This window comes from Perca flavescens, chromosome 20 (assembly GCF_004354835.1).
Source record: "Perca flavescens isolate YP-PL-M2 chromosome 20, PFLA_1.0, whole genome shotgun sequence".
Classification (NCBI taxonomy): Eukaryota; Metazoa; Chordata; class Actinopteri; order Perciformes; family Percidae; genus Perca; species Perca flavescens.
Window position 1 is genome coordinate 6,598,314 of NC_041350.1, and position 24,977 is coordinate 6,623,290.

The 24,977-nt window shown below is 42.7% G+C and overlaps 1 protein-coding gene across 2 annotated transcripts in view; it reads left to right on the top strand.

The window, feature by feature from the left end:
* pxdn (peroxidasin) overlaps nt 1-12,592 on the top strand; it is a 55,979-nt gene extending 43,387 nt beyond the window's left edge. For both annotated transcript variants that reach the window (XM_028565350.1, XM_028565351.1), the window contains 8 exons: nt 1,941-2,947; nt 3,486-3,982; nt 4,437-4,571; nt 5,762-5,970; nt 9,827-9,938; nt 10,189-10,321; nt 10,803-10,916; nt 11,887-12,592. In XM_028565350.1, coding sequence (XP_028421151.1) covers nt 1,941-2,947; nt 3,486-3,982; nt 4,437-4,571; nt 5,762-5,970; nt 9,827-9,938; nt 10,189-10,321; nt 10,803-10,916; nt 11,887-12,030 — 2,351 coding nt within the window. In that variant the 3' untranslated portion in view covers nt 12,031-12,592. The remainder of the gene's footprint in view (nt 1-1,940; nt 2,948-3,485; nt 3,983-4,436; nt 4,572-5,761; nt 5,971-9,826; nt 9,939-10,188; nt 10,322-10,802; nt 10,917-11,886) is intronic.
* The last annotated feature ends 12,385 nt before the right edge of the window (nt 12,593-24,977 follow it).

The following is a 24,977-nucleotide window of genomic DNA, read 5'->3' on the forward strand; positions in this document are numbered from 1 at the left end:
GCAAGTGACACGTAATCCATGGTGCTATCTGCCGCAATCCATTCTTTGTGAATTCGTCCCTTAGTCTGTTGCTAATCTATTTTGGTTGCTCGCCGATAGAAGCACTGCAGATATGATAAATAGGTCAGCAGCCTTTTGAAGTCCAACATATTTAAATCTCTGCGGTCATAATGCCGATCCGCACTCGCACTATACTTTGTTGGAAGAAACTTCAGAGATGTTTTTATATATAGGTTTCCACTTTCAAAAGTTTAAACAGTGTTTACATCTGTACCGCTCTTGTTAGGTAAGATTTAAAAAGGCAGTAATCGAGGAAAGCTACAGTCGATGGCCAATACAAGGCGTGTAATTCAATTAAATCTCTGGGTTGCACTGGACTATGTACCAATCAATGGACACACACACTGTTACACATTATCCTAATACAGATATATATATATATATGCATACATACTGTGCATATTTATTGTTTATCTTAGTAATATTAGTTTTGACAAATGTCAATTTTCTGCAACCCTCGAGGATGAGCAGATGGATGGATGGAAAATACAACATTCTGCTAAAGTCTCACTGTGGATTCCAGTTTCCTAAGCAAAGTCTCATGCAACCATTAATTCAATTCTCAACCACTCTGTGAATTACCATGTCATTGTGAGCAACATTTGGCTGTGTATAGGCCCTCCATCTGAATGCCATTTTCGCTTAAGCATGACCCGAGGCGTAGAGACCTAATCATGGAGCAGTTGACGAGGAGCCTGAAAACAGTTTTATTAGCCCTATGTCACACCACACAACACTTAACCTACAGTCACTGCCGAGCACAGTACACATTTTTTAAGATGGTGTGTGAGTTGGTGTACGTATTGTCTCAATTATGCATGCATGTTGGGAGATTGGGAGAGCATGGGATGAGTTGTAAGTTTATATGCATAAACATCTGTATATGTTTGCATTCATATACTGTACTTAAAGTACTCATTGTAATGGAGGGTTCAATTTAAAAGTACAACAGTCAAATTTGCTGGTTGTGTCCAGAGACTGTGTTTTGGGAAATGGTGTCTCATGTGTGGTGCTTTGGAAAATGTCACCTGAATTAAAGAACAAGAATTAGATTAGATTTATAAAGAAAAATTAGTAATGGTATGTAAAAAAAAAAAAAAAAAAAAAAGAGTTGCAGGCTGTCAAGAGGGAAAGATTCAGGTGGCAGTGTTGGTGGAAGATGAAATACAAATAGAGCACTGTGAAAAATGATCAGAGAGAGAGAGAGAGCGAGAGAGAGAGAGAGACAGAGAGAGAGAGAATTACTTATGCAAACAACCAAGTGTTCATTGTTGCACTGGCCCCAAACCAAGCTAACAGAGAGTTTTCTGACAGACTGTTTTTATTGTATCTCGATTTTATTTGAGAGGGCAACACCATGGTTTGCCAAATTATCTGTCTTCATACACACACACATTTACATACAGAACCACACACAACACCAATAATGTGTGTAAAGTGAGAGAATTGGGGGGTAGAAGCTGGTAGCAGGTTTTGCCATTTAGATAGGAAGTCTCACCTAACCCTTATTGAGGTTGGTTGCTCACACTTAACACGTGTTCTCTTGCATAACCATAACACACATGCACATTGATGCTGCACAGTGGAGCTCTCACATAGCAAAGCAAGCCAGGGCAGGTTAGGGAAATACTGCAACTTCTGCCCTCGGGACAGGAGGTCCTTCCTGCTCTCTGCTCTGTCTCCTATAAAAATATTTGAATTGTATGTAAATCATATTAACAGACACTAGGTTACTGTATACCCTAATTGATGGTTTGGATGATGTTGTACTTTACTTCAGGTATTTGCAACTTTTATATGAATTTATTATCAGAAATCTTAAGCCTTTTTAACATTTATCCAGCCTCTGCATATGTTGAATTTATGTTGCTTTCCCACAGCGTTCCGCTACAACGACCTGGTGTCCCCTCACTTTCTGGATGTGATTGCCAACCTGTCAGGCTGCACAGCCCACCGTCGCTTCAACAACTGCTCTGACATTTGTTTCCACCAGAAGTACCGCAGCCACGATGGGACGTGCAACAATCTGCAGCATCCTATGTGGGGCGCCTCACTCACTGCCTTCGAACGACTCCTGAAGTCAGTGTATGATAATGGCTTTAACCTGCCAAGGGGTGCTACTGAGCAGCTGCATAATGGATACAGGCTACCTCTGCCGAGGTTGGTTTCCACCACCATGATTGGAACAGAGACTATCACTCCAGATGATCGCTACACTCACATGCTGATGCAGTGGGGTCAGTTCCTGGACCACGACTTGGACTCGACAGTGATGGCCCTCAGCCAGTCACGGTTCTCCGACGGCCAGCTGTGTACTCAGGTCTGCACCAATGACCCGCCATGCTTCCCAATCCAGTTCCCACCCAATGACCCACGGCAGCTGCGAAGTGGCACCCGCTGCATGTTCTTTGTCCGATCCAGCCCTGTATGTGGCAGCGGGATGACTTCTCTTCTCATGAACAGCGTATACCCAAGAGAGCAAATCAACCAGCTGACCTCTTACATCGATGCGTCAAATGTCTACGGCAGCTCACGCCATGAATCTGAGGAAATTCGTGATTTGGCCAGCCAAAGGGGCCTGCTCCGGCAAGGTATCATCCAGCGAACAGGGAAGCCACTTCTGCCATTTGCTAGTGGCCCACCCACTGAGTGTATGAGGGATGAAAATGAGAGTCCAATTCCATGTTTCTTAGCTGGAGATCACCGTGCCAATGAGCAGCTTGGTCTGACCTCTATGCACACGGTGTGGTTCAGGGAACACAACCGCATAGCTACAGAGCTACTTAGACTTAACCCCCACTGGGACGGGGACACCATCTACCACGAGGCCAGGAAGATAGTGGGGGCCCAGATGCAGCACATCACCTACAGTCACTGGTTGCCGAAGGTAACAGCTGTCATCTTTTTTAATGTTTCTCATTTTTTCCGTTCTTTTTTTAACCTCTGTTTTTCTAATTATTTCAACGGTTAAAACTTACCATCATTTATACTGATACTATAGTAGCAATGATAAGGTGCCCTAACATAAATCCTTATTCGGAGAAACAGAATTCCTTACCTAGTGAACTCAAACTAGATGCTGACTGGGATCATTTTAAACTTCGACATGAAGAGGGAGCAGTCATGAATGATCTGGTGCTTCCTGTTTTATGGTGCTTTATTGTCTATTGTTTCGTCTGTATTTTTTGTTGCGTTCTAAGTTTTGCATTTTAATGTATGTATTTATTGTTGAATTAGTGTCTTTTATGTATTTGTTGTTGAGTTTTATGTATTTTAAAGGCCCATCTAGGGACAGGCATTGCAAATTACCTTAGGTTATAGATTATGTGGCATGTGGCACATACTTGTCACTATACAAATAAACATTAAGGACTAAAAAAGATGATAAGTAGAAAGACGTTTAAATTCCCTCTCCCATCTCCTAGATCCTGGGTGAGGCAGGCATGAAGTTGATGGGTCCATACACTGGTTACAACCCAAATATTAACACCGGCATCCTCAATGCTTTCGCCACTGCTGCCTTCCGCTTCGGGCACACCCTCATCAACCCAATACTCTACAGGTTAGACGAGGACTTCCAGCCTATCCCCCAGGGACACATCTCCTTGCACCGGGCCTTCTTCTCTCCGTTCCGCATCGTGAATGAGGGCGGAATTGACCCACTCCTTCGTGGGCTCTTTGGCGTCGCTGGTAAAATGCGGGTTACCACACAGATGCTGAATACAGAGCTGACGGAGAGGTTGTTCTCCATGGTCCACGCTGTGGCTCTGGACCTGGCTGCCATGAATATACAGAGAGGAAGGGATCATGGTATACCACCGTACAGTGATTACAGGACCTTTTGTAACCTGACCTCGGCTCAGACGTTTGATGACTTGAGGAATGAAATTAAGAATCCAACTGTCAGAGACAAACTGCAGAGGTAATTATGGTCTAGTTTGACTGATATTCATTTTAGGGAAGGTTGTGCTGCATAATAAGTCTGGATTGTAGAGCTGCAACGATTAATCAATTAGTTGTCAACTATTAAATTAATTGCCAACTATTTTGATTTGATTATTATTTTAATCGATGAAATGGTTTGAGTAATGTTTTATGAAAAAAAGTAACAATTCTCATGAATGTGAATATTTTCTAGTTTCATCACTCTATTACAATAAACTTAATATATTTTAGTTATGGATAAAACAAGACATTGGAGGATGTCATCTTGGGCTTTGTAAAACATTGATTGACATTTTCTGACATTTTATAGACCAAACAACTAATTGATTAATGGAGAAAATAATCAACAATTAATGTAATAGTTGCAGCCCTACTGGATTGTAATATATTTACATAGTTTAGTGTCTCTGACTATTGTTCCTGTGCGGCAGGCTGTATGGCACTCCTCTGAACATCGATCTGTTTCCTGCACTGATGGCTGAAGACCTGGTCCCTGGCAGTAGATTGGGGCCCACCCTCATGTGTCTGCTGACAACTCAGTTCAAACGCCTGCAAGATGGAGACAGGTACAGTAAGGTCACAACACATCTCACCATTCACAGACCTCAAAGAAAAGAAATGATACTCATAGGCAATGTGATCAGGCTGATAATGACTAAAACGTTTTGGTTATATTTTGTTAGAAGATCAATCAATAGTATGAATTAATATTACGGTTACATTTTATTGAGCTTTATTGACTTTTTGACTCTGCTCGACTTTCTGTAAATAAGCTCACTGCACAATATTCAAAACAATAACTTAGTAAAATAGATATATAATACAATAAGGGGAATGTGTTGCTCTTAGGAGGAGGATGGCTTGAAGGAGCAAATGTTTGCTCAATCTACATCTGTCCACTGCAGATGCACTATAACGTTAATATAATAGTATATTGTTAGTATTATATTAATATATGAATTTTATAATGTTAGTATATTCACATAATTTCATATAATAGTATACTATATAACACTGGTATAATAATGATTTTAATTGTACAATACAGAGTTTAAAAAGTTCACAACCAAAATGTATAATTTCTGTAGGTTTTGTTTCTTCACTAAGTCCTTGTGCAAGATAAATGGCCTACATTGGTGGTTAGTCTCTAAATTGTTAATGCTAAGTATTATTTTATCAATAATCCATTCATGGGGGCTAACAGATGTTACACCCAACTGTCAGTCAGCGGCCAGTCCATCAGTGCCTAAGGCAGGGGTGCCAAACTCATTTTAGTTCATGGGCCACGTACCCCTAATTTGATCTCAAGTGGGCCAGAGCAGTAAACCACTCCAGAAAGATCAGAAACTTTATCTGTTTCTGAGTTTCTTGTCAGCAAGTTGCTTCTGCTACGACAGTGTTCTAAGGCCATTGTAGGAAAAAAAATAATGTTACGGACCCGGGAGATAGGGGTAATATTCCGAGAAAAAACTTTGAACTCTGATATTCTCTGAGATTAGAGTGATAAATTTGGAATTGAAATGAATTACTTCTCTGCAATTTTCACACTTGGATGACTGCAAAGTCATCCAGTGAGCTTGCCCACGGGCCGTATGTTTGATAACCCTGGCCTAAGGGTATAAAACCTCTCTGACAGTATTTCTTTTATAAATCCTGTAAAATAAAAGCCATACAACATCATTACCAGGTTTTTGTCCATCATGTGAAAGTGTGAGAGGTAAAAACGTCCCACTTCCCTTTCACCTGTCTTGTTCAGGTTCTGGTATGAAAACCCAGGCGTGTTTTCTCCTGCCCAGCTGACACAATTGAAGCAAGCCTCTCTGGCACGGGTGCTGTGTGACAACGGGGACAACATCACACGCGTCCAGCAGGATGTCTTCAAAGTGGCCAAGCTACCCCACGGCTACAGCAGCTGTGACGACATCCCTCAGATTGACCTTCGCATGTGGCAGGACTGCTGTGAAGGTGAGAGCAATTTTAGACTTTGTTATGGTATTACACCGCTAACTACAGCCTCAAACATGATCATGAGTCAGCTTGTGTTTGAGACAGTCCACAAAAAAATGGGCATGACAAGCTTGACGGATTTATTTATCGCAAGGCTGCTGTATTGAATTACAATAGATTGTAGAGGCGTACAAACCAAAGCCAGTGTAAATTTGTGATGGTATATAAAGTTTCAGTTTCAAAGATTCTTTCATGGCACATTACATTATTACACAAATTAGCTGCAAAAATTAATTACAGGTGTTACAAAAAGATGGCAGGAAACCAATGGAATGCCTTCTCCAGGTAGGGAATGAGTCCTTACCCCAAGTGAAGGAGTTCAAGTACCTTGGGGTTTTGTTCGCGAGTGAGGGGACAATGGAGCGGGTGATTGGTCGGAGAATCGGCGCAGCGCGGGGCGGTATTGCATTCAATCTATCGCACGTTAGATTTAAAAGAGAGCTTAGCCAGAAGGCAAAGCTCTCGATCTACCGGTCAGTTTTTCGTTCCTACCCTCACCTATGGTCATGAAGGCTGGGTCATGACCGAAAGAACGAGATCCAGGGTACAAGCGGCCGAAATGGGTTTCCTCAGGAGGGTGGCTGGCGTCTCCCTTAGAGATAGGGTGAGAAGCTCAGTCATCCATGAGGAGCTCGGAGTAGAGCCGCTGCTCCTTTGCGCCGAAGGAGCCAGTTGAGGTGGTTCGGGCATCTGGTAAGGATGCCCCTGGGCGCCCCCTAGGGAGGTGTTCCAGGCACGCCCAGCTGGGAGGAGGCCTCGGGAAGACCCAGGACTAGGTGGAGGGATTATATCTCCAACCGGGCCTGGGAACGCCGGGATCCCCAGTCGGAGCTGGTTAATGTTGCTCGGGAAAGGGAAGTTTGGGGTCCCCTGCTGGAGCTGCTCCCCCCGCGACCCGACACCGGATAAGCGGACGAAGATGGATGGATGGATGGATGGACAAAAAGATCTGTGGGCTGAAATTTCCATATCGAGTGTGATTTACTCTGAGAACACAGTTGCGTACAAAACCATTACCTCTCACATCTTTCATCATCTTGACTTATCTTTAAAAGCTAGTGCCTTTTTTCATGATGGAAGAACACATAGTTTAACGGAGACGTTTCAGTCACTTGCTTACATTGGTCCAGTGTCTAGGCTGTTGTAAAATGAACGCTATTCAACATCCTTTGTTTTCTTTTGATAACATCTTCCTGGCTTCACAATAATCACCTGTTATATGCTGTGATTTAGAACACCCCCTTTGAAAGGAAGAAAGTTATTCTTTGACTGCAATTTACTTGACATCACTCCTGTCTGTATGGCTCATGTCAAATAGATGTCACTAGTGTTAATGTGGGCTGACTGTGTGAAATGTGGAGGAAGACATGAAATATGTATAAGATATCCCATAATTCAAAAATTAATTAAATAGATATCTCATATTCTGGCTACCTCCATCCTGTCCGAGCAAACAAAGGGGAAACAGATGACTTGTCTGCTGCGTTGAGATTGAAACCTGCTGACTGAAACCTTCCAAGGGCTGATTCAAAAAATTAAAAAACCCAGAAGGAGGGAGTTTTGAAAGAGGTCTGTTAGGTCAGCGGAGCCTGGACTGAGTTTGGACATGGAAAATTCTAGCGACTCTGGCCGAGGGAGCCCGCTAAGACATCTCTAAACAACCTGCACAAGGAACATTTTCTCTGCTTTAATAAAAAGGAGAGCTGTGTGTACTGCAGCCCCTGTGTCTACTTTTCCTGTGTCTGCTACTCAAGCTGCATCTACATCCAGCCCATACACAACCAGATCCCGGCATCCCCAGTCAGAAGGTCCTTCAAATCCCCTAACCCACCTGGTCCATCTCAGTCAGACCACCCTCCCCTATTGTCCTCGGTAGCTCCATCGTGGACAAGGATCCTGATTTCTGGTCAAATTCCAACACTGCACAACCCTTGGATTCCACATGGGTGCACACTTTATGTTTTGATTGATGCCATGCCATTGCTACTCTGCTGGATCACCACTTTAGTGAAAAGGCAGCTCCCCTTTCTGAACACCTGTGACATAACCTATGTTGTACTTTTCACAGACTGCTCCTGTTAATAAGATGAGATTGTATTTGGAGTTAAGTCCTGGATATTTAAACATTCCATTCGGGGGTGCAGCTGACAAAGCGAAAAGGAGATGAATGAAGAGGCACCCCTTGCTGTTATAATAAACCAGCATTAGGGTTTATACTGATTGTTTGCCTTGTATCATTTATTTGGAGATGTGATCAGTTGTAAAATGAGCAAATGGCTTAGATTAGAATAGGTAATCTAAGGAATTAAAGTAACATTGCACAATCGTAATGATGAATTGTGTTGAATGAGTACTAAATAATTAGTCATTCCTATCTCCTGAGCTTTTATAAAGGGCTCGCAGGAACAACATAATGTGGCCATTTACCGCCTCCTGTAAAACATACAGTACAGCCACTGCCTCCCAACTGTACCTTTTACCATTTAATCACTAATGAAGTCATGCAAGAAGTGTTGAGTGAAAAAGAGCAAACAGATCACATGGCTGTGTACGCACTCCAGAGTCTACCCACAAACAGCTATGATTTTATATACTATGTATCGGCTTAAGGCACCAACTTTGCTAGAGTCAATACAATTCCATACAATGAAGACTTGACATGGGACACATAAATGTAGCACCAAATTCAAACATTCATTTAACAATCTGAGGGAGTTAAGCCACTCTAAATATATAATGAATAAATTATTTCAGCTGTGTACATCTGGAGGCTGTTTGACCTTTTGTGTTAATTCAGAATGGTTTTGTGCTGCATTTTGGATAAATTAATTCTTGCTTGATGTAGACGCTTAATTTCAGTACACTGTGATATAAAGCATTAACCATCGTGTGTTAGCTGTGGTGTAAGTCTAGGTCTCAACTTTCAAAAGATTAAACTGAAATGAGGCAGCTTCATCAATTCATGTACAGGGATAAAAAAATATATTATTATCCCAGATTCTTACACAAACGTTCATCCTTCCTTGACAAAATGAACAAGGGAAGAGCTAAGCTAATAAACAGAGAATATCCTGCTAGAAAGAAGAGGGAGGGAGCACTTGCTTCTGTCTGTCTGTCAGCAAGGCTGTAGCCAGATTCACAGTTGTGTTTGGCTCCATTTAGAGTGGACACCGCTGTGTGTGTGTGTGTGTGGGGGGGGCTCGGCAGGGTTTGAACGTGCATCTGTGTGCTCATGTGTGTCTATCAGCATGAGATAGGAAGTCTTGTTGTGTTTAGATAGTCTTTGTCTTTTACAGACTCTTGTCTGGTAAATCAAAGGCACGCTGAGGCTGAGTAGCAGCCAGCTTTAAACTTTTACAGATAAAGGTGAAGCCCTCCTAACTACAGGGTCTGATCCCATTCATCTGTCCTTCCTCCCGTGTGTGTGTGTGTGTGTGTGTGTGCGTGTGTGTTTTATTGTCTTTGATCTAGGTACAGTGATGGCAGCCTGAGAGTGAGCCATGGTAATATAATACCCCTCAGAGTCTTAGATCAGCACTTTGAAGCAGAAAGAAAGTGGCATCAGCAGCCATGGTTTCCTGTTTCGTCTATACATGTGCGTGGGTGGATGGCTGTATTTCGGTTTGTGTGTAAAAGAAAAAGATTAACCTTATTGCCTTGCACCAGTTTCCCTTATTCCGTGTGGTCATTAGGTTCTTAATTGCTGCTATTTTATCGTATTAAATACGGAAATATAGCTTGATCACAAAAAGCATCAGTCAGTGATTGTTTTTGCCTGAACCACAGTGTATTGTATTTTGTTTGGCCCCAACAGACTGCAGAACCAAGGGTCAGTTCAACGCCCTGTCCTATCACTTTAGAGGACGCCGATCAGCTGAGCACACCTACAAAGAGAATAAACCTGCCAACAGCATCCAGGAGAACAGGTAACACAGCTTGTTACCATTAGGAATGCATCTTTGACTTAAGAATGACAAATATTTAAAAAGACACTGTGGTGTCAGTATGTGACTTGTATTACTCTGAATCTGAAGCTTTTAAATGGGAGATTTAAGCAAGAATTTAGGATGTTTAAAAATGACACACAGTGTATGTGGTTTATTTAGTCTTAGAGAGATTACAATTGTATAATATACTTTGTACTATAATTATATGTTTGTGCATTTGTCTGAGCAGCCCAGCGGAGCAAGCTGTAGAAAGTCTTGTAAATGTTACTGTGACTTCCAAGAAAAGCACTGAACCCTCAATCAACGACTTCCAGGACTTTGTCTCCGACATGCAGAAGACAATAACAAGCTTACGAAAGCAGGTGAGTGTCTCTCCATATGCTACATGTCTGCACTGTCCATTTAAAAAAAAAGCTGCTGTGGTGGAACACACTGACACAGTCAAAGCCTCATACATACACACGTTTTTCATTAACATGTTAGCGGTAAAGTTAATTCCTCAGGATGGGGCCCAGCATTCTGTCTTCTGGTCAGCTGCAGCCTTTTAAATGCAGAGCCGCTGATAAATAGAGAGTTACAGTGAAAGTCTGTTTTAGAGGGTGCTGGACTGTTGTGTTTATGATAGGGAGTGTGTTTTACATGGGAATTTTGTATATTGTAATATGGTTCAATGTGGCAATATCTTTCACTTGACAATTGATATTGTACTCATGAAGTATGCACATTCTCATGTATATGTGACTAAAGATTTGTGTTGCGAAGGAGAGAGACATGTGGCAGTGTTGATGTAACCATAAACAACTGCTTGTCGGAGTAAATGTTTGTGTCCTTTTATCTTTGCAGATTAAAAGACTCGAGGCCCGTCTGAGCAAGACGGACTGCACTGATGGTGAGGGACGTGAGCGCACCGATGGAGAGCGGTGGAAAGCGGACTCCTGCACCATATGTGAATGCAGAGTATGTTCAACATATTAATCAATATGAAGTAATGTTTTACTATCTCCATGTTTCTCATTGAAGATAGCGTGTCCAGGACTGCCCAGTTTCAATGGCCCAGTTTCTCTCTGGCACTCCTGCATGTGTTTTACCTCATCCAGCACCTCTTGGCATTACTGTCCTCCTGGCACCAGTGTCTCCACACAGTGTTTGTGTGTGCTGGCCACTTCTCTGCCTTTCGTTCTCTATCTTTGACACTTTTTCAATGCCAACTGCTGGCAGAGGTGATGGCGGCCCCATGCCAAACCCGGCTGCCTCTGATCTTCTTCAGTCTTCTTTCACCTTTTGTTGCCATCTTTTCAACTCATAGTTTATTTTGCTCACCACATCTGATAACACACCTGTCAGTTTCTCTCTTTTCCCTTGGCTTCCCCCAAAACTATCTCTTTCCACCTTCTACGCCTCACTGTAATTGGAGGATTTTTCTGTTCTAATTAAATTTGGCAGGCAGAAGCACAATGAGGAGGACTGTCTGGAAAAAAAATCATGTTGGTGCTCTAAAACAAAGTGCATCATTGTTCTGTTCAGCACTGTTGTCATGCACCTTACTGGAGGCTTGTTGTAGGCAAAACTTTTCAGTTTCTGCGCTGTGCCAAACAAAAGCACACAACAGGGCCAGCTCATGGCCACACATTGAAATCATTCATTCACACATTTTATATTCACATTATGTACATCTGAGAAGGGATTTCTTATTTAGACAGATTTTCTGAACATAACATTATATGTGTTATACAGTCTTGTGGTTTTTAGTTTTGCTGTATATAATAGTTTCTAATTGCTCTATTCATGTTTTTGTGCTTTTTTGTATTTCCTGTTTTGTGATATCTGTTCTGCAGCTGGCCAGATCACAAACATTCCATCCAGTCTAATCTAATAGGATAACTGACCTGTTGCCCCTTCTTTGCACCCCCACCCCCTCCCCCTGCAGGACACCCAGGTGACCTGCTATGTGGAGGCTTGCCCTCCAGCTGAGTGCAATCGACCTGTCAAGCTAAAAGGCGCCTGCTGCCCGGTGTGCCTAGAACAGGCAGATGTTGAAAAGCGGCAAAAATCAGACACCCGCCACGAATAACCCTCAGGACCCCCCCGACAAATACACTCTAGTGGCTGAAAGTCTGAGAGTCACACACAGACATCCAGAGAGAGGATGGGACTCATGAATGTGTGCCATCAACCGCCACCATTAGCCCCAATAGACCCAATAGCCTCAGTTTTGTTTTGTTTAATTTTGTATTCTTTTTTCGTTGATTGGGGGAGGGGGGTGATTTCATTTTTGGATTGTTGCCCCCACCAGGGCCAGCAGCCTGAGGCTTGGTTTTTGAAGTCCTCTGGCGACCAGCCAGCGATCACTAAATGGATTCATTTCTGAACCGAAGGGTGGATGGATGGATGAATGAATGGGTGGATTGTAAACACGATGGACAAACCTCTTCTCCTTGGTGGAGTCCACTGAGGCTTCTCACATGTAACAAACAGCCACTGTGTTTGCTCTCCTGCGTATAACACTTGGTGACAAAATGCAGGGCCACTTGCCGTCGACAAGCAGGAAAGGGAAGTAGTTTTAAAAGCGGCAGCCATTTTGTTGTCTCAAAAAGTTTCTCAGGTTAGAGATGCCGAAAAAAAACGGTGCTATTCCCCCCTTTTTTTTTTTTATTAATGATTTAATCACTAAATACAAACCTTCAAAGTATTGTCTTTTGTATGCAAAGCAACCTATATACACTCAGTATATGTCTTTTTTATGATAAATCACATTTGAGAGAAGGGTTTTATTTAAACTAAAAGACTGTATGAATAGATTTAGGTTTTTTTCCCTCCCTTTTTGTATAAACATGCTTACATATGAAGATAATGTGAAGCCCTAGGAACATGTCTGTAATGCAAAGGAGATGTCTACTGATTACTGCTCTTCTTCCCATGGACAACTTGTTAGTTGACTTACTTATTGTTTCTGCTGGCCTGTCCTGAACTTGAGTGAGGTGGAGCCGTGTAGCACTCCCCATTGCAGGACACTCAAACCAGCTCTTGCACTGTTGTGCTTCTTCCCAAGTTACATTTTTGCTTTCAGAAAGCAGTGAAAGAATATCCATTTTTACCACTGTACTGTTGTGAACTTTGTCCCGGTAATTTCATTGGTCTCCTTAAGCCAAATGTATGATTTAGTTACTTCAAAAATGACATAAATAGCATATGTCTATCTATGAAACTATGTATGAATGTTGTCATGAGGTCAGGATTTAGCCTTTGGTACTGCTAACTCTACCACAGCAGTATTCTCCTTCTGGCCTGTTCAGATCTTTTTTTCTTCATGTATAGTCTTTAGTCCACAGACCCCAACACTGAAGGACTGCTACCATAACGGTTCTCCTCTGCTGTGGCGGACCTGCAGCTCTCTAGCTCCAGTTTAGACAAGGACACGCTTGCATGCATTCCTTTGTCAAGCATCACTTTGACTCCAGCCTTTCCCTCTTTACTTTTTTTTTTACTTTCTCATGTGTGTTCAGTGTTTGGATATTTCCCCTTGTGAGGACCGTCTTCAGTGTTGATATAGGTTAGGAAAGCTGGTCCTGCTCATGTTTCTTTGCCATGTTGAAGATTTTGAGACCGGGGTGACGTCAATCAGCAGAGCATGTGTGGAGCGCAGGCTTCTCTAGCACTCTGACCCTCATTCCGCTGTAATGGAAGCCATATTAGAGGGGAAGCAAGGGTTATGTTGGGGGAGGAGTGCTGATGATTGGGATACGATGTCAATCAAAACAAGTCTCCACCATCTTGCTAGTGTGAGATTTATTCCACTGACCCCTGTCAGCTGGCTCTAAACATAATTGTGCTTAGACCACCCATTGTACGCCATGCACTGGCTCACCTAGTGTAACATAAGTCACGTTTTGTTTTCCTGTTTTGCTTCGCTCGTAATTATGGTGAAGTGGCTGCAGCTGCAGTGTTCCTTTCCATTGTTTTCTTTATGTGGTAACATCCTGAGCAAGCATCTGTCACTAAACAGAAATAATACTCTACGGAATGTTCCATCCAGGATTCCAGATGGATTACTGGGCTCGCACTGGTAAATTGGTATATCATATGTTTAAATATACTGGACAGGTTTGTACATTAAACTGTGTGTTTACAGCCGTTTTCTCTCCATTACTTTCTGATTGTGGCTCTTCCAACAGTACCTATATGTACACATCCTCTTCATGTGCTCCAATTTGTGTACATTTTAATGAATTAAGTATTTTGATATATTTTCATACACGTGTATGAATGTGTCCATGTGTGTCTCGGCCTCATTAACAGGCTAAATGAATTTTGGTAAGTGTCCCAAGGTTTGGCTGTCAAAGCACTGTGAGCTCTCTTCGTTACCAGTCTTCATATTCATATTTCTGTTGTATTATTATTTCATTTTTATTTTCTATTTTCACCATAGTTCCCTCTTCTTTTTATTTCCACCCAAAAACCTCCCAGCTCCCAAGTGTTAATGGAATGCACTGCTCTGCTAGACTGAATATGCTTTACCTACACTGTCCCTTGACTGCAGTGGTCAATGTGGATATAATAGTACCTATCATGACATTTGTATTGTACGTTTGCCAAAGAATGGTTTGCACTGTAATGTATGCCTCTTGACAGTAGTAATAAATAAATAAGCCACATTTGAAATCTAGTCATACATGTCGGTGCCTGTTCTTTTTCAGCTCCTGTGCTTGGCGCTAGCAGTTATATTGGTTACATTGAACAACAGATGAGATCATAAACCATGTGACCTGTCATCAGCTCATTGATGCTCTGACAATGCTCCGACATTTGGGGATTTTGATTTTGCTTATATAACAATACAACGTTTTGTACTCCACAGCAAATCAGTCTAAAACCCATAGTTTAGTTTTTTGGCTCTCTGCTTTAGCGTGCTGGTCATTAACATGGGCACTTCATGAGGTCTATAGCACTAATCTAGTATTTTGTATTGGACTCGAGTTTCCTGCACTTCCCTAAAGTGTGCTGGATTTAGGTCTAATTAGCAAATGCTAGCCCACTAAACTACTAAGGTGACGTTGGTAAACCTACCATGTTAACATTAGCGCGTACGTGTTGTCATTATGAACATGTTAGCATGCTGACAGCCTCACAGAGTCACTAGCATGGCTGTAGACTCTTAGACTTGTTCTCCTTTGTATATGTTTGGCATGAGAGACAACGCTATCTAAAGCAAGTGCATCCAAACAGGAAGCAGCTGTGAAGTGTTTGCGGAAAGATAATGGCAAGGTGAGTTGCAAGTTCAGACTGTTGGTCATGACATTGTCTCTTGACCCACAAGGTTTTTATACCTGCGCTCTGGAATTAGTTGCTTTTGTGTTGATCAGTTCTGATTCAGAGACTGTCTCAAAAATAACAAGCTTCCCCCTTTATCTCTGCTTCCACCATCCCCTTACTTTCTCTCCTCTATGTCCCTCCCTTAGTCCTCTATACTTCTCCCTGTAGACGCAGCACTGGCAGCCAGGGCAGTGAGTGGACCGAGGCTCTGGAAAGAAAACTGGACCAGGAAATGAGGTTTCCAGTTGCTGCACAGATAAAAGCGCCTTCATCTTCTCGCCAGGCAGGAAAAGTCATTATCACCCTGACAACAAGGGACCTTACTTAGAGTAATAGGTATATTCCTGGGATTTGTAAAAACATTAATACACACATGCACATGCCCTTTCTCTGGGTTATTCTTATATCTGCTGCAGAGTTTCCCCTCCAGGCTGTTTGAATGGAACCTGCTCACAGTTAAGTAAGTAAGAAAATGCTGTACTCGTCTAGAGCTAGATGTAGGCAGACAGTACGACACGCAAACGGCCGTCAAAAAATCCTGTATCAGACACAATCCGATATATTCAACTGAGACGAAAGCTTAGATCTGAATCTCCATCCAGTACTTTTCAGATCTTAAAGCCATGTACAGAAAAGAGGCATGGGATTGTGGCATTCAGCATTTGGACAGGACACAAGCCTGCAGCTGCACAAGCCTGGCTACCAAGCAAGCCTCTCACTCCCCACTCATCATGTAGCATACTGGAATTTCATTTAGGCAATTGGCTCTCCGTGTTGTACCTCTCACTCGCCAAGGTGGGGGATTCTTTCCCATCGCTAGTGGAACGTCATTCTTATTTCCAGAGCGAGCTGGATGAAAGAGAGAGAAGTGATGTCCCGCTGGGGGGGAAATAGCTTTTGCATCCTGGGACTCAAAGGACTGCTGCGATGGCTTGTCACCTCTAGGAGTGTGGAAAATATCATGAGATGGCTTCCCGCTAGTGTTTTTGGCCCTGACGCACGAGCCCACTGAGTTAATTCTGCAGGTGTTTCCACGGGCAGTTACTGTATTTTTAAAACAGCTTGGGAAGGTGACTGTCTTACCTACTTGGAATCACAAGGGATGCAGTCCACTGGCAAACTCATGTTTTACTTATTTTGAATGACACTATCCTTACTTTGTGTCACTGATGATATATAGTGGAGCTTGAATGTGAAGTTTGTCCTGATGGTGGCACAAGAGGAAGGCACAATGATTGTCCAAAATCGAAAAGGTTCATCCTCTGAAGAATGGGAATGCCATTTCCTTTTTTTCCCTACCACCTTCTGACTCTAGCAGGGCGTCACCAGGCACCTGCCCCTTTTTGCTCATTGTTTGGGTTTTCTGGCCACAAATGGTTCACTCTCACCGCTCTCATCATTTCCAGCAGCATCAGGCAGCTTTTTTAGCGAAAAGGTAGTCTATATCCACGACATTCCACTTCTGGGATTGCTCCGGTGCCACCAGAAATTCTGCCGGATTTCACTGTGTTCGTCCAGATGTCCGGTACCCTCCTCTTTCTTTGTATTGGAATGTTAAACTCCGGTGGATTTCTGAGGACTATGGTTAACTGCTCCTCAGACCTCTGCAGGGTAAATCCAGACAGCTAGCTAGACTGTATTTCCAATCTGAGTTTTTTGTTGCACGACTAAAACAACTTTTTAACGTACACGTGTTCCACCAAAACAACTTCCTTCCCGAGGCTATTCTGCAGAGGCACCATGGCTATGCCCGGTGCTTGGTGCTGCTTATGACAATTGTGATTGGTTTAAAGAAATGCCATTAAACCAGAACAGGTTTTTCTTTCATCACAGATTGCTGTGTGGACTAGACACTCCTCCGCAAGTCTAAAGCTGCCACACGGCAGCCGCCTACCTGCAAGAGCGTTTCCAAAAAAGCAAAGCATTTTTAATACTGTATAATGTTTTAATACTACGTATACGGTCCATCCATGGAGCGAGAGCCATCCTCAACTGCCCTGCCTGAGGTTTTTACCATGTTTTATAAAAGTTAAAGGTAAAAGTTTTTTTTGGGGAGTTTTTTTCTTGTCAGATGCAAGGGTTTAAAGGACAGAGGGTGTCGTATTCTGTACAGATTGTAAAGCCCTCTGAGGCAAATCTGTAATATTGGGCTATAATAAAATTGAATTGAAAAGCAGCTGCTGTTGAAGCCAGGTGGTTACCGCCAGAAGTTCAGCACGGTGAACTCTGAGCAAAACCTGTGCACGTTCACGTGGATGGCAACCACTTTAAAACCCTTCTGCAGGGATCAAAACCACTTCCCCTCCAATAGCGAGTTACCGTGCAGCAGTGTAAAAGCCCATTGAGCAAGACATAGCATTTCTAGATACAGCTTTTCCAAGCCAACCTGTTTAATTTTTGTGTAAGTCCTTAGAACCCTCGTATTCCAAGGAACAATATGGTGGACACTTTACTGGGCCCAGAAATGCTTCTGCTCAGGTAGCATGTGCTTTCACTGTCCCATTGTCCCAGAGCACATCCCACAGCATATTAAGTTCTTAACAACTAAAATACAATTCTTGCTTTGGTATTATGGCCTCTATCCTGAAGGAGTCACTAACAAGGTTTTGGAATTGCCTTTTAGATGAATTGTTACCAGTGGCACCTTGCTATGATTGATATTTTGTATTCCTTATAGGTGTACACATGAACATATACATTTGGCTACAATATCTGCCTCATGGTTGGGTCATTAATGGTATAGTGTCTGTATAATAACCTAGTGTGCGTAATTGTGTGTGTGTGTGTGTGTGTGTGTGTGTGTGTGTGTGTGTGTGTGTGTGAGAGTGTGTGTGAGTGAATGTATCAGTGTGTACTTCAGCACTCCAACGCCTGTGTCCCTCTTTCCTCTTCAGTCCCTGATGTCATTCTCAGCTTTTGTTGTTTCCAATTCCCAGCGTTTAAGTTACACTAATTCGATTTACGGCTGTAACTCAGCGCCAAATAGAGTGCTACATTTGACCCTTCTCCCCCCTGGGGTATTTCTTTCTCCTCCGTATGAAAATACCAAACTCCTTTCTCAGGTCTATTAACTGTAATTGCCTAAACAGAAAATATAGACAAAACAGGTCAGCAGATAAGAGGAGGACATCTTCTATGTCATCCATCATAGATATGATTATGTTGAATCTGTGTGTGTGAGCTGGGCAAGGAGTTGAGAAAAAACATACAGTTCCTACAAAGTAATTTGTTGCTGATAGAAAGCCAAGCTAATCTGATGTGAGGACTGGCTGAGCGCCTCGCTGGCAGATGACTGACTGGCAGATGGGATGACTCAGTGCGTGACTGACTGGCTGACTGATAGGCTAACTGGTTGATTTGCCTGCATTCCTCAGTGGACACCAGCAGTGTACAGTCTGACCCAGCGTGATAATCCCCTCGCTGCCAGGACCCCTAATCAGATCTCCTCTAGACCTGAAATGGGCTAGCTAATGGGGGAAGCCAACCTGACACTGAAGGAATGTGTGTTCACATGCACACAAGCACATGCACACCCACTGCGGTGCCAAAAAGAACTATCTGTTTGCAAAACATCAGTATTTTCCTGAATGAAAGATATCTTGGACAAGAGAAATGAACTTGGCTGGCAATTTCCTCCTAGACATTGGGGAATTTTAGTTTGAGGTTGTGTGAAAAGTGCATTCAATTATCAAAACCGCAGAGAGAGAATTGGATGCTTTGGATAAACAGCTAAATCAAAACATGTACGCAAAGGTTTTTATCTGGGGAATTCACCTAATATGACACATCTTTGCGGAGGAACGAGCCACAACTCCAGCTGTGAGCCAAACACTAAACGGTGTCGGATTGATATCAGGCATAAAACAAAGGGGAACTCGACATACAAAATATAACCTTTTTAGGGCTGCTGTGTGCTCCTGTTGTATGGCTGTAGTAGCTCATGTTACCTCGTTGCTCACATTAAATATATAGCTAGGTATTGCAGGTAATGCTCAAATGTCTTCATTGCTGTCATATCTGAATACGTGTCAAGCATACATGTAGCCTTTCCAACCAGGCATATCCACAATTAGCAGTAGTAGTATTAGTAGTAGCAGTGGTAGTAGTAGTCTGTTGGCCAAGCAGTAGTCTCGTATTGCCAGACCTTCCTCCACAGCGCTGTGGAGGAGGGTCTGGCTAGTCCACACAGCATTCTGGGATGCAAAATTACGAATCCCACTATGGCCATCCCAAGACCCGCCCTACGAAGCAGCGTGACTGGTTGGGGTTAGGCATTTGACCTCGAGTGGTTAAAGTAAGGATAGCCGATTGGTCAGGGGATAGGACCTGTACAAATGGGGTTACGTTACCTCGCGTAAGCATGGACGCCTGGCCAATAACTGCTATTGAGGGGCGGGTCTTGGCGTGGCCATAGTGGGATTCGTAATATCTCTTCCGTGATGGGAGAAAAACGTACTCTGGTTTATTTCCAGTTCTTTAAACCAATCCCAATCATCTTGGGCGGTGCTAAGTGCCGGACGGAGCCACAGTGCCGCTGCCTCAGGAAGGAACTTGTTCTTGTGGAACATGTGTACGTTCAAAGGTTGTTTTAATCGTGCAACAGAAAACTCTGATAGGGCAGATAGTCTAGCTAGCTGTCTGGATTTACCCTGCAGAGATCTGAGGAGCAGTTAACCATAGTCCTCAGAAATCCACCAGAGTTTAAAATTCCAACACAAAGAAAGAGGAAGGAAACTGACAACGGCAAAAAGACATGCATCCAGCGGAATTTCTGGCTGCACCGGAGCAATTCCGGAAGTGGAACGTCGTGGATAAAGTCTGGCATGATTAATACGTTTTTCTCTGTTATTTTCCTCATCAGATTTAAAATTATAGTGCGTAGTTTCTGTCTCCCCCATGAGGAATTCTAAGTAATGACAACAAAACTGTCGAAGTGCCCACATGACACAAGCCTTCCGTGACCGCGTACTCACAATGTATGCGCACAAGGAGATGAACAAAAACACATTTAGCGCGGTAATCCCTGCACGGGTTAAATTACCAACTATAACGTGTCTACCAAGACAATATACCAGGCTGCTACAATAATAATAATAATAATAATAATAATAATAATAATAATAATAATAATACATTTTATTTGGGGCATGCCTTTCTAAATACTCAAGGACATCTTATATATTTAAGAGGGCATAAAAGAAGAAAATACAATAGAATACATTTAGCTTCAAAGAAATGCATTTAACAAAATAGACATCTGAAAAGTGCTACGAAATGTCAGAAAAAAGCAATAAAGTGTGCTGGGAGGGTTTCTATGTCGATGCAGTACTATGAAAACTTACAGATTAAAAGCTTTCTTAAAAAGGTATGTCTTTAGCATTTTTTTTTTTTTTTTTTTTTTTTTTATGAATTGACTGTGTCTGCCTGTCGAATGTGTGAGGGGACGGCATTCCAGAGTCTTGGTGCAGAACAGCTGAAGGCCCTGGCCCCCATGGTGGAGAGGCGGAATGTGGGGGGGTGACAAGGAGGCCAGACGAGGAAGAGCGGAGGGAGCAAGAGGGGACATATAGCCTGGTAGGAGGTCGGTAATGTAGTTGGGGGCGATATTATGGAGTGCTTGGTAGGTGATGGGGAGGGTCTTGAATTCAATACAGTAGTGCACAGGGAGCCAGTGTAGGTCGATAAGGATAGGTGTGATGTGTTCAGGTGATCGGGCACCAGTGAGGAGTCCAGCAGCAGAGTTCTGAACGAGTTGGAGTCTGTTTGTAAGCTTGGAAGGGATACCGGTGAGAAGGGAGTTGCAGTAGTCCAGACGCGACGTGATGAGGGCACGAATTAGGCTTTCAGTGCTGGATTGTGACCGTGAGGGTCTGAGCCTGGAGATGTTGCGGAGATAAAAAAAAATGAAGCCTGGGTTAGAGCTGGGCAATATATTGATATTATATCGATATCGTGATATGAGACTAGATATCGTCTTAGATTTGGGATATCGTAATATGACATACGTGTTGTCTTTTCCTGGTTTTAAAGGCTGCATTACAGTCAAGTGATGTCATTTTCTGAACTTACCAGACTGTAGTAACTGTTCTGTTATTTGCCTTTACTCACTTAGTCATTATATCCACATTACTGATGAATATTTATCAAACATTTCATTGTGTAAATATTTTGTGAAAGCACCAATAGTCAACACTACAATATCAATGCAGTATCGATATCGAGGTATTTGGTCAAAAATATCGTGATATTTGATTTTGTCCATATCGCCCACCCCTAGCCTGGGTAATCGCTTTAATCAGGGAAGAATGACACTAAAGGCCTGTAGGCTACTACAAGATCAACATGCACTGGATTTCTTTTAGTTCCCCGGCTTCACTAACCCTAACAACCGTGGTCCTGCATAAACAACTAGTTCAGTTAACCCAGGGTTTCCCAATCCTGCGACGTGTGCTTTGACATAAAAGTGGCGGTGTTTGCACAGCACGACCAATTGCAAACATCTACCAGAGCCACATATTTTACATAAGAAGAGCAAACTATGATTCTACATAAATATGAAGAACACAGACACGGTTTAGTCAAAACGCAATACAGTCACTGCTTCCTAAAACGGAAAAAAAGCTGGCAAAAAAAATAGCCGACGCTGTAAATGTGTAAATTACAAGACTTATCAATATCACTTCCCAATCAGTCAGGCCCAAGATCTGACCATATTACACTTGTGTTTTCCATAAACTGTCGTTGCTTTAGCTTATCAGTTGCAACCCTGGCAGTGGTAAGCGATCTTTGGAGCAAGTAAAATATATAAAAACATAATTCAAACCGATTGGCAACACACGGCTGAAGAAGCCGACAAATAGGCCTAGCCTATAGGCCTACGTAATTCCCTCTGCTGAAAATCTATAACTTTCATAAAAATACCCATTAGGGAATGTTAACGGTCTCTAAACGTTTTAACTTTTATGAGCACACCCCTCTCTCTCTCTCTCTCTCTCTCTCTCTCTCTCTCTCTCTCTCTCTCTCTCTCTCTCTCTCTCTCTGCGCACCGAGCTCCACCTGATATATTGAGAGTATTGATTGGTCGGTAGGCGGTGCTTTTACACCGGTTGATCTCTAATCTCCAACATAACTTGCTTTCGACCAGGTTAGGTGTTCAGCATGAGTTACCATGGCGATTGAACAAGTTGGTAACAAGTGATCCACCGTCGTGGTACAGAAAACCCTGGGTTGAACCTGAAGTTACCCCGTTAACGCCATAGTACAGGCCTCAGGGCTTTTTGACTTGAGTTGACAGAGGGACCAAGATCTCATCTATGGTAGGCTAATGTCGACAATAAAACCCTCAAGCTGCGATGACGCTTGGGACAATGAGTCATAAGCTAATTGCGGTATAGGAGTCAAAGGAGTAACATTATCAAATACCAGATGTTTAGATGAACATATTAAAGTGGGGTTTAAAACAGACCCCTCATGGGAGGCGTCATGGATCTGCTTTGAGAAACCGTATCCTCAAAGGAGAACCCCTCTGCGGCGGCCAAAGAAAGCACACAGTGCTACCTTGTTATAGCCTGTCCTTAACATGTAAGACTAAAGAGAGTTATCTGGAATGAGCCTCAGGCTACAGGGCCTCTAAATCATCACAGTAAAATGGGACTTTTACAAGTTGTTGTTTCTCTGAAGATAAATGGCCGGTCATACATCACCTACTGCCATAATTCCCATTCTTTGACTGTAGTGTTATTATGATGGAGAACCTTAAAGCCGCACTAATCAATATTTTTTATATCAAAAAGGATGAAATGACTGTGTAGCCTATAATGTAAAAGGTGTCGATCTTAGTGACGAACCCACAAAAAATCATTACCAATGGTGCGGTTCCCCTCATCTCTATGAAGCATTCAGTACCTTTCAGCTCGTTGTTTTGGTTTTAAGGCTCACAACTTGCTTGTAGTATTTTCAGTCTCCCTGCTCTTATCAACACTGTTTCCAGCTGCAGCAGTCAGCTGTTTGTCAGTAAAGTCAGTATTGATAATGTTGGTTTTTATTGGTTATGTGATTTAAAAAAAAATTAAATAAATTTAAAAAACTGGGTGAAACGTCATGATTGACAGCTGTGATTGACTCGCGATTGGTCGAGCGGGTGTACAGCCGGGACTTGGAAACCGTTGCTCCACCACCCGATAACTACTGCGCAGACTCTGACGCAAAAATTACAATATGATAGCGCTCGTATCCAGTATATTTTGGCTTCACTTTAGTACAGTGGGAGGACATTTTTTTTTTTTTTACAGTCTATAGTTGAGGGTGCGACTCCGCCAGTCAATTTTACCGAAGTTGAACTAGGCGCAAATTTGCTTTGCCACCAAAAGTGAATGTTTTAGTCGCCCCTAATTCGCATGGAATGGAAGTGAACGGGAGGCAGATAATTGACAAAGCTAATTTTGCGCAGGTGTGACTGTGCCTTATTTTAAATCAACAACAGGCAAGCAGGTTGGATCAGCAAGAGGTAAACGGGTAAAAGGCAGACCGCAACGGCTGGCCACATCCAGTAAACTTTCCAGCACAGAGCAGCAGTTACTGATTGCTGATGAGGAGCAGCTTTGTGAGCAGGTGATTGGTCAGGAGGAATCTCTTTAGTGACAGCAACTGGGCACACGAGGAATAATACTTGACAAAACATTGCGAAAACAAGTCCATTGTGTTTGACAGGTTTCTGTTTCTGCGGCTCAGGAGTAAGTAGAGGGATACAACGTAGGATCTTCTTCTTCCTCTGAGAACCAAACAATCCTTTTTGAGAAAGCCAAAACCAAGAATCTAGGATCATAAACTGCAGAAATAAATCTGTCTGGGGGGGGGGGGACGAAAACTGTTGCTCAATTTGTAGTATACCTTTCTCATAGCAACATTTTGTGTTCCCACTAACTAACAACAGTTAGTATGCTGTGTGTGTGTGTGTGTGTGTGTGTGTGTGTGTGTGTGTGTGTGTGTGTGTGTGTGTGTGTGTGTGTGTGTGTGTGTGTGTGTGTGTGTGTGTGTGTGTGTGTTCTCGTCCAAAAACCGGGAATACTTGTGGGGTCCGGACAGCTTTGTGGGGCCAAAATGCTGGACCCCACAAGTTTAAAGGGCTGTTTGAGGGTTAAGACTTGGTTGTAGGATTAGGGTTAGAATTAGGTTAGGTTTGGGTTAAGGTTAGGAATTTAGTTGTGATGGTTAAGGTTAGGGTAAGGGGCTAGGGAATGCATTATGTCAATGACGGGCCCCCACAAAGATAGTGCGACGTGTGTGTGAGACACGACTCTGGTATTATGCATGCTTACAACTTGCATGATGTACTGGGATACCTAAATGGAACAGAGCCTTCATTAATGTTATCAATAACACCTTTTTCCTACACTATTTCACCACATATTCTGGCATTTTAATACACACAGCATGGCAAAAATGTTATGACATCTGGGTTTTTGAGTTGTGCAGTGTGCTGTGAGAGAGGCGGAGATGTAGTTGACATGTGTTGATTGGTTTTGATTTTGTACATTTTTTTTTCTATATCTACTATTCCTGCAAACGTTCATAAAAGAAACGGCTGCACAGGCAAGCCATGGCTCACCAGAGACTAGGGGTCAGGTGGTGTGTAGAGACAGTCAACTCACTGAGGACACCTAGTGGGCAGGTCCCATCTTATCACAGTCAAGGCCCTACTCAGACGTG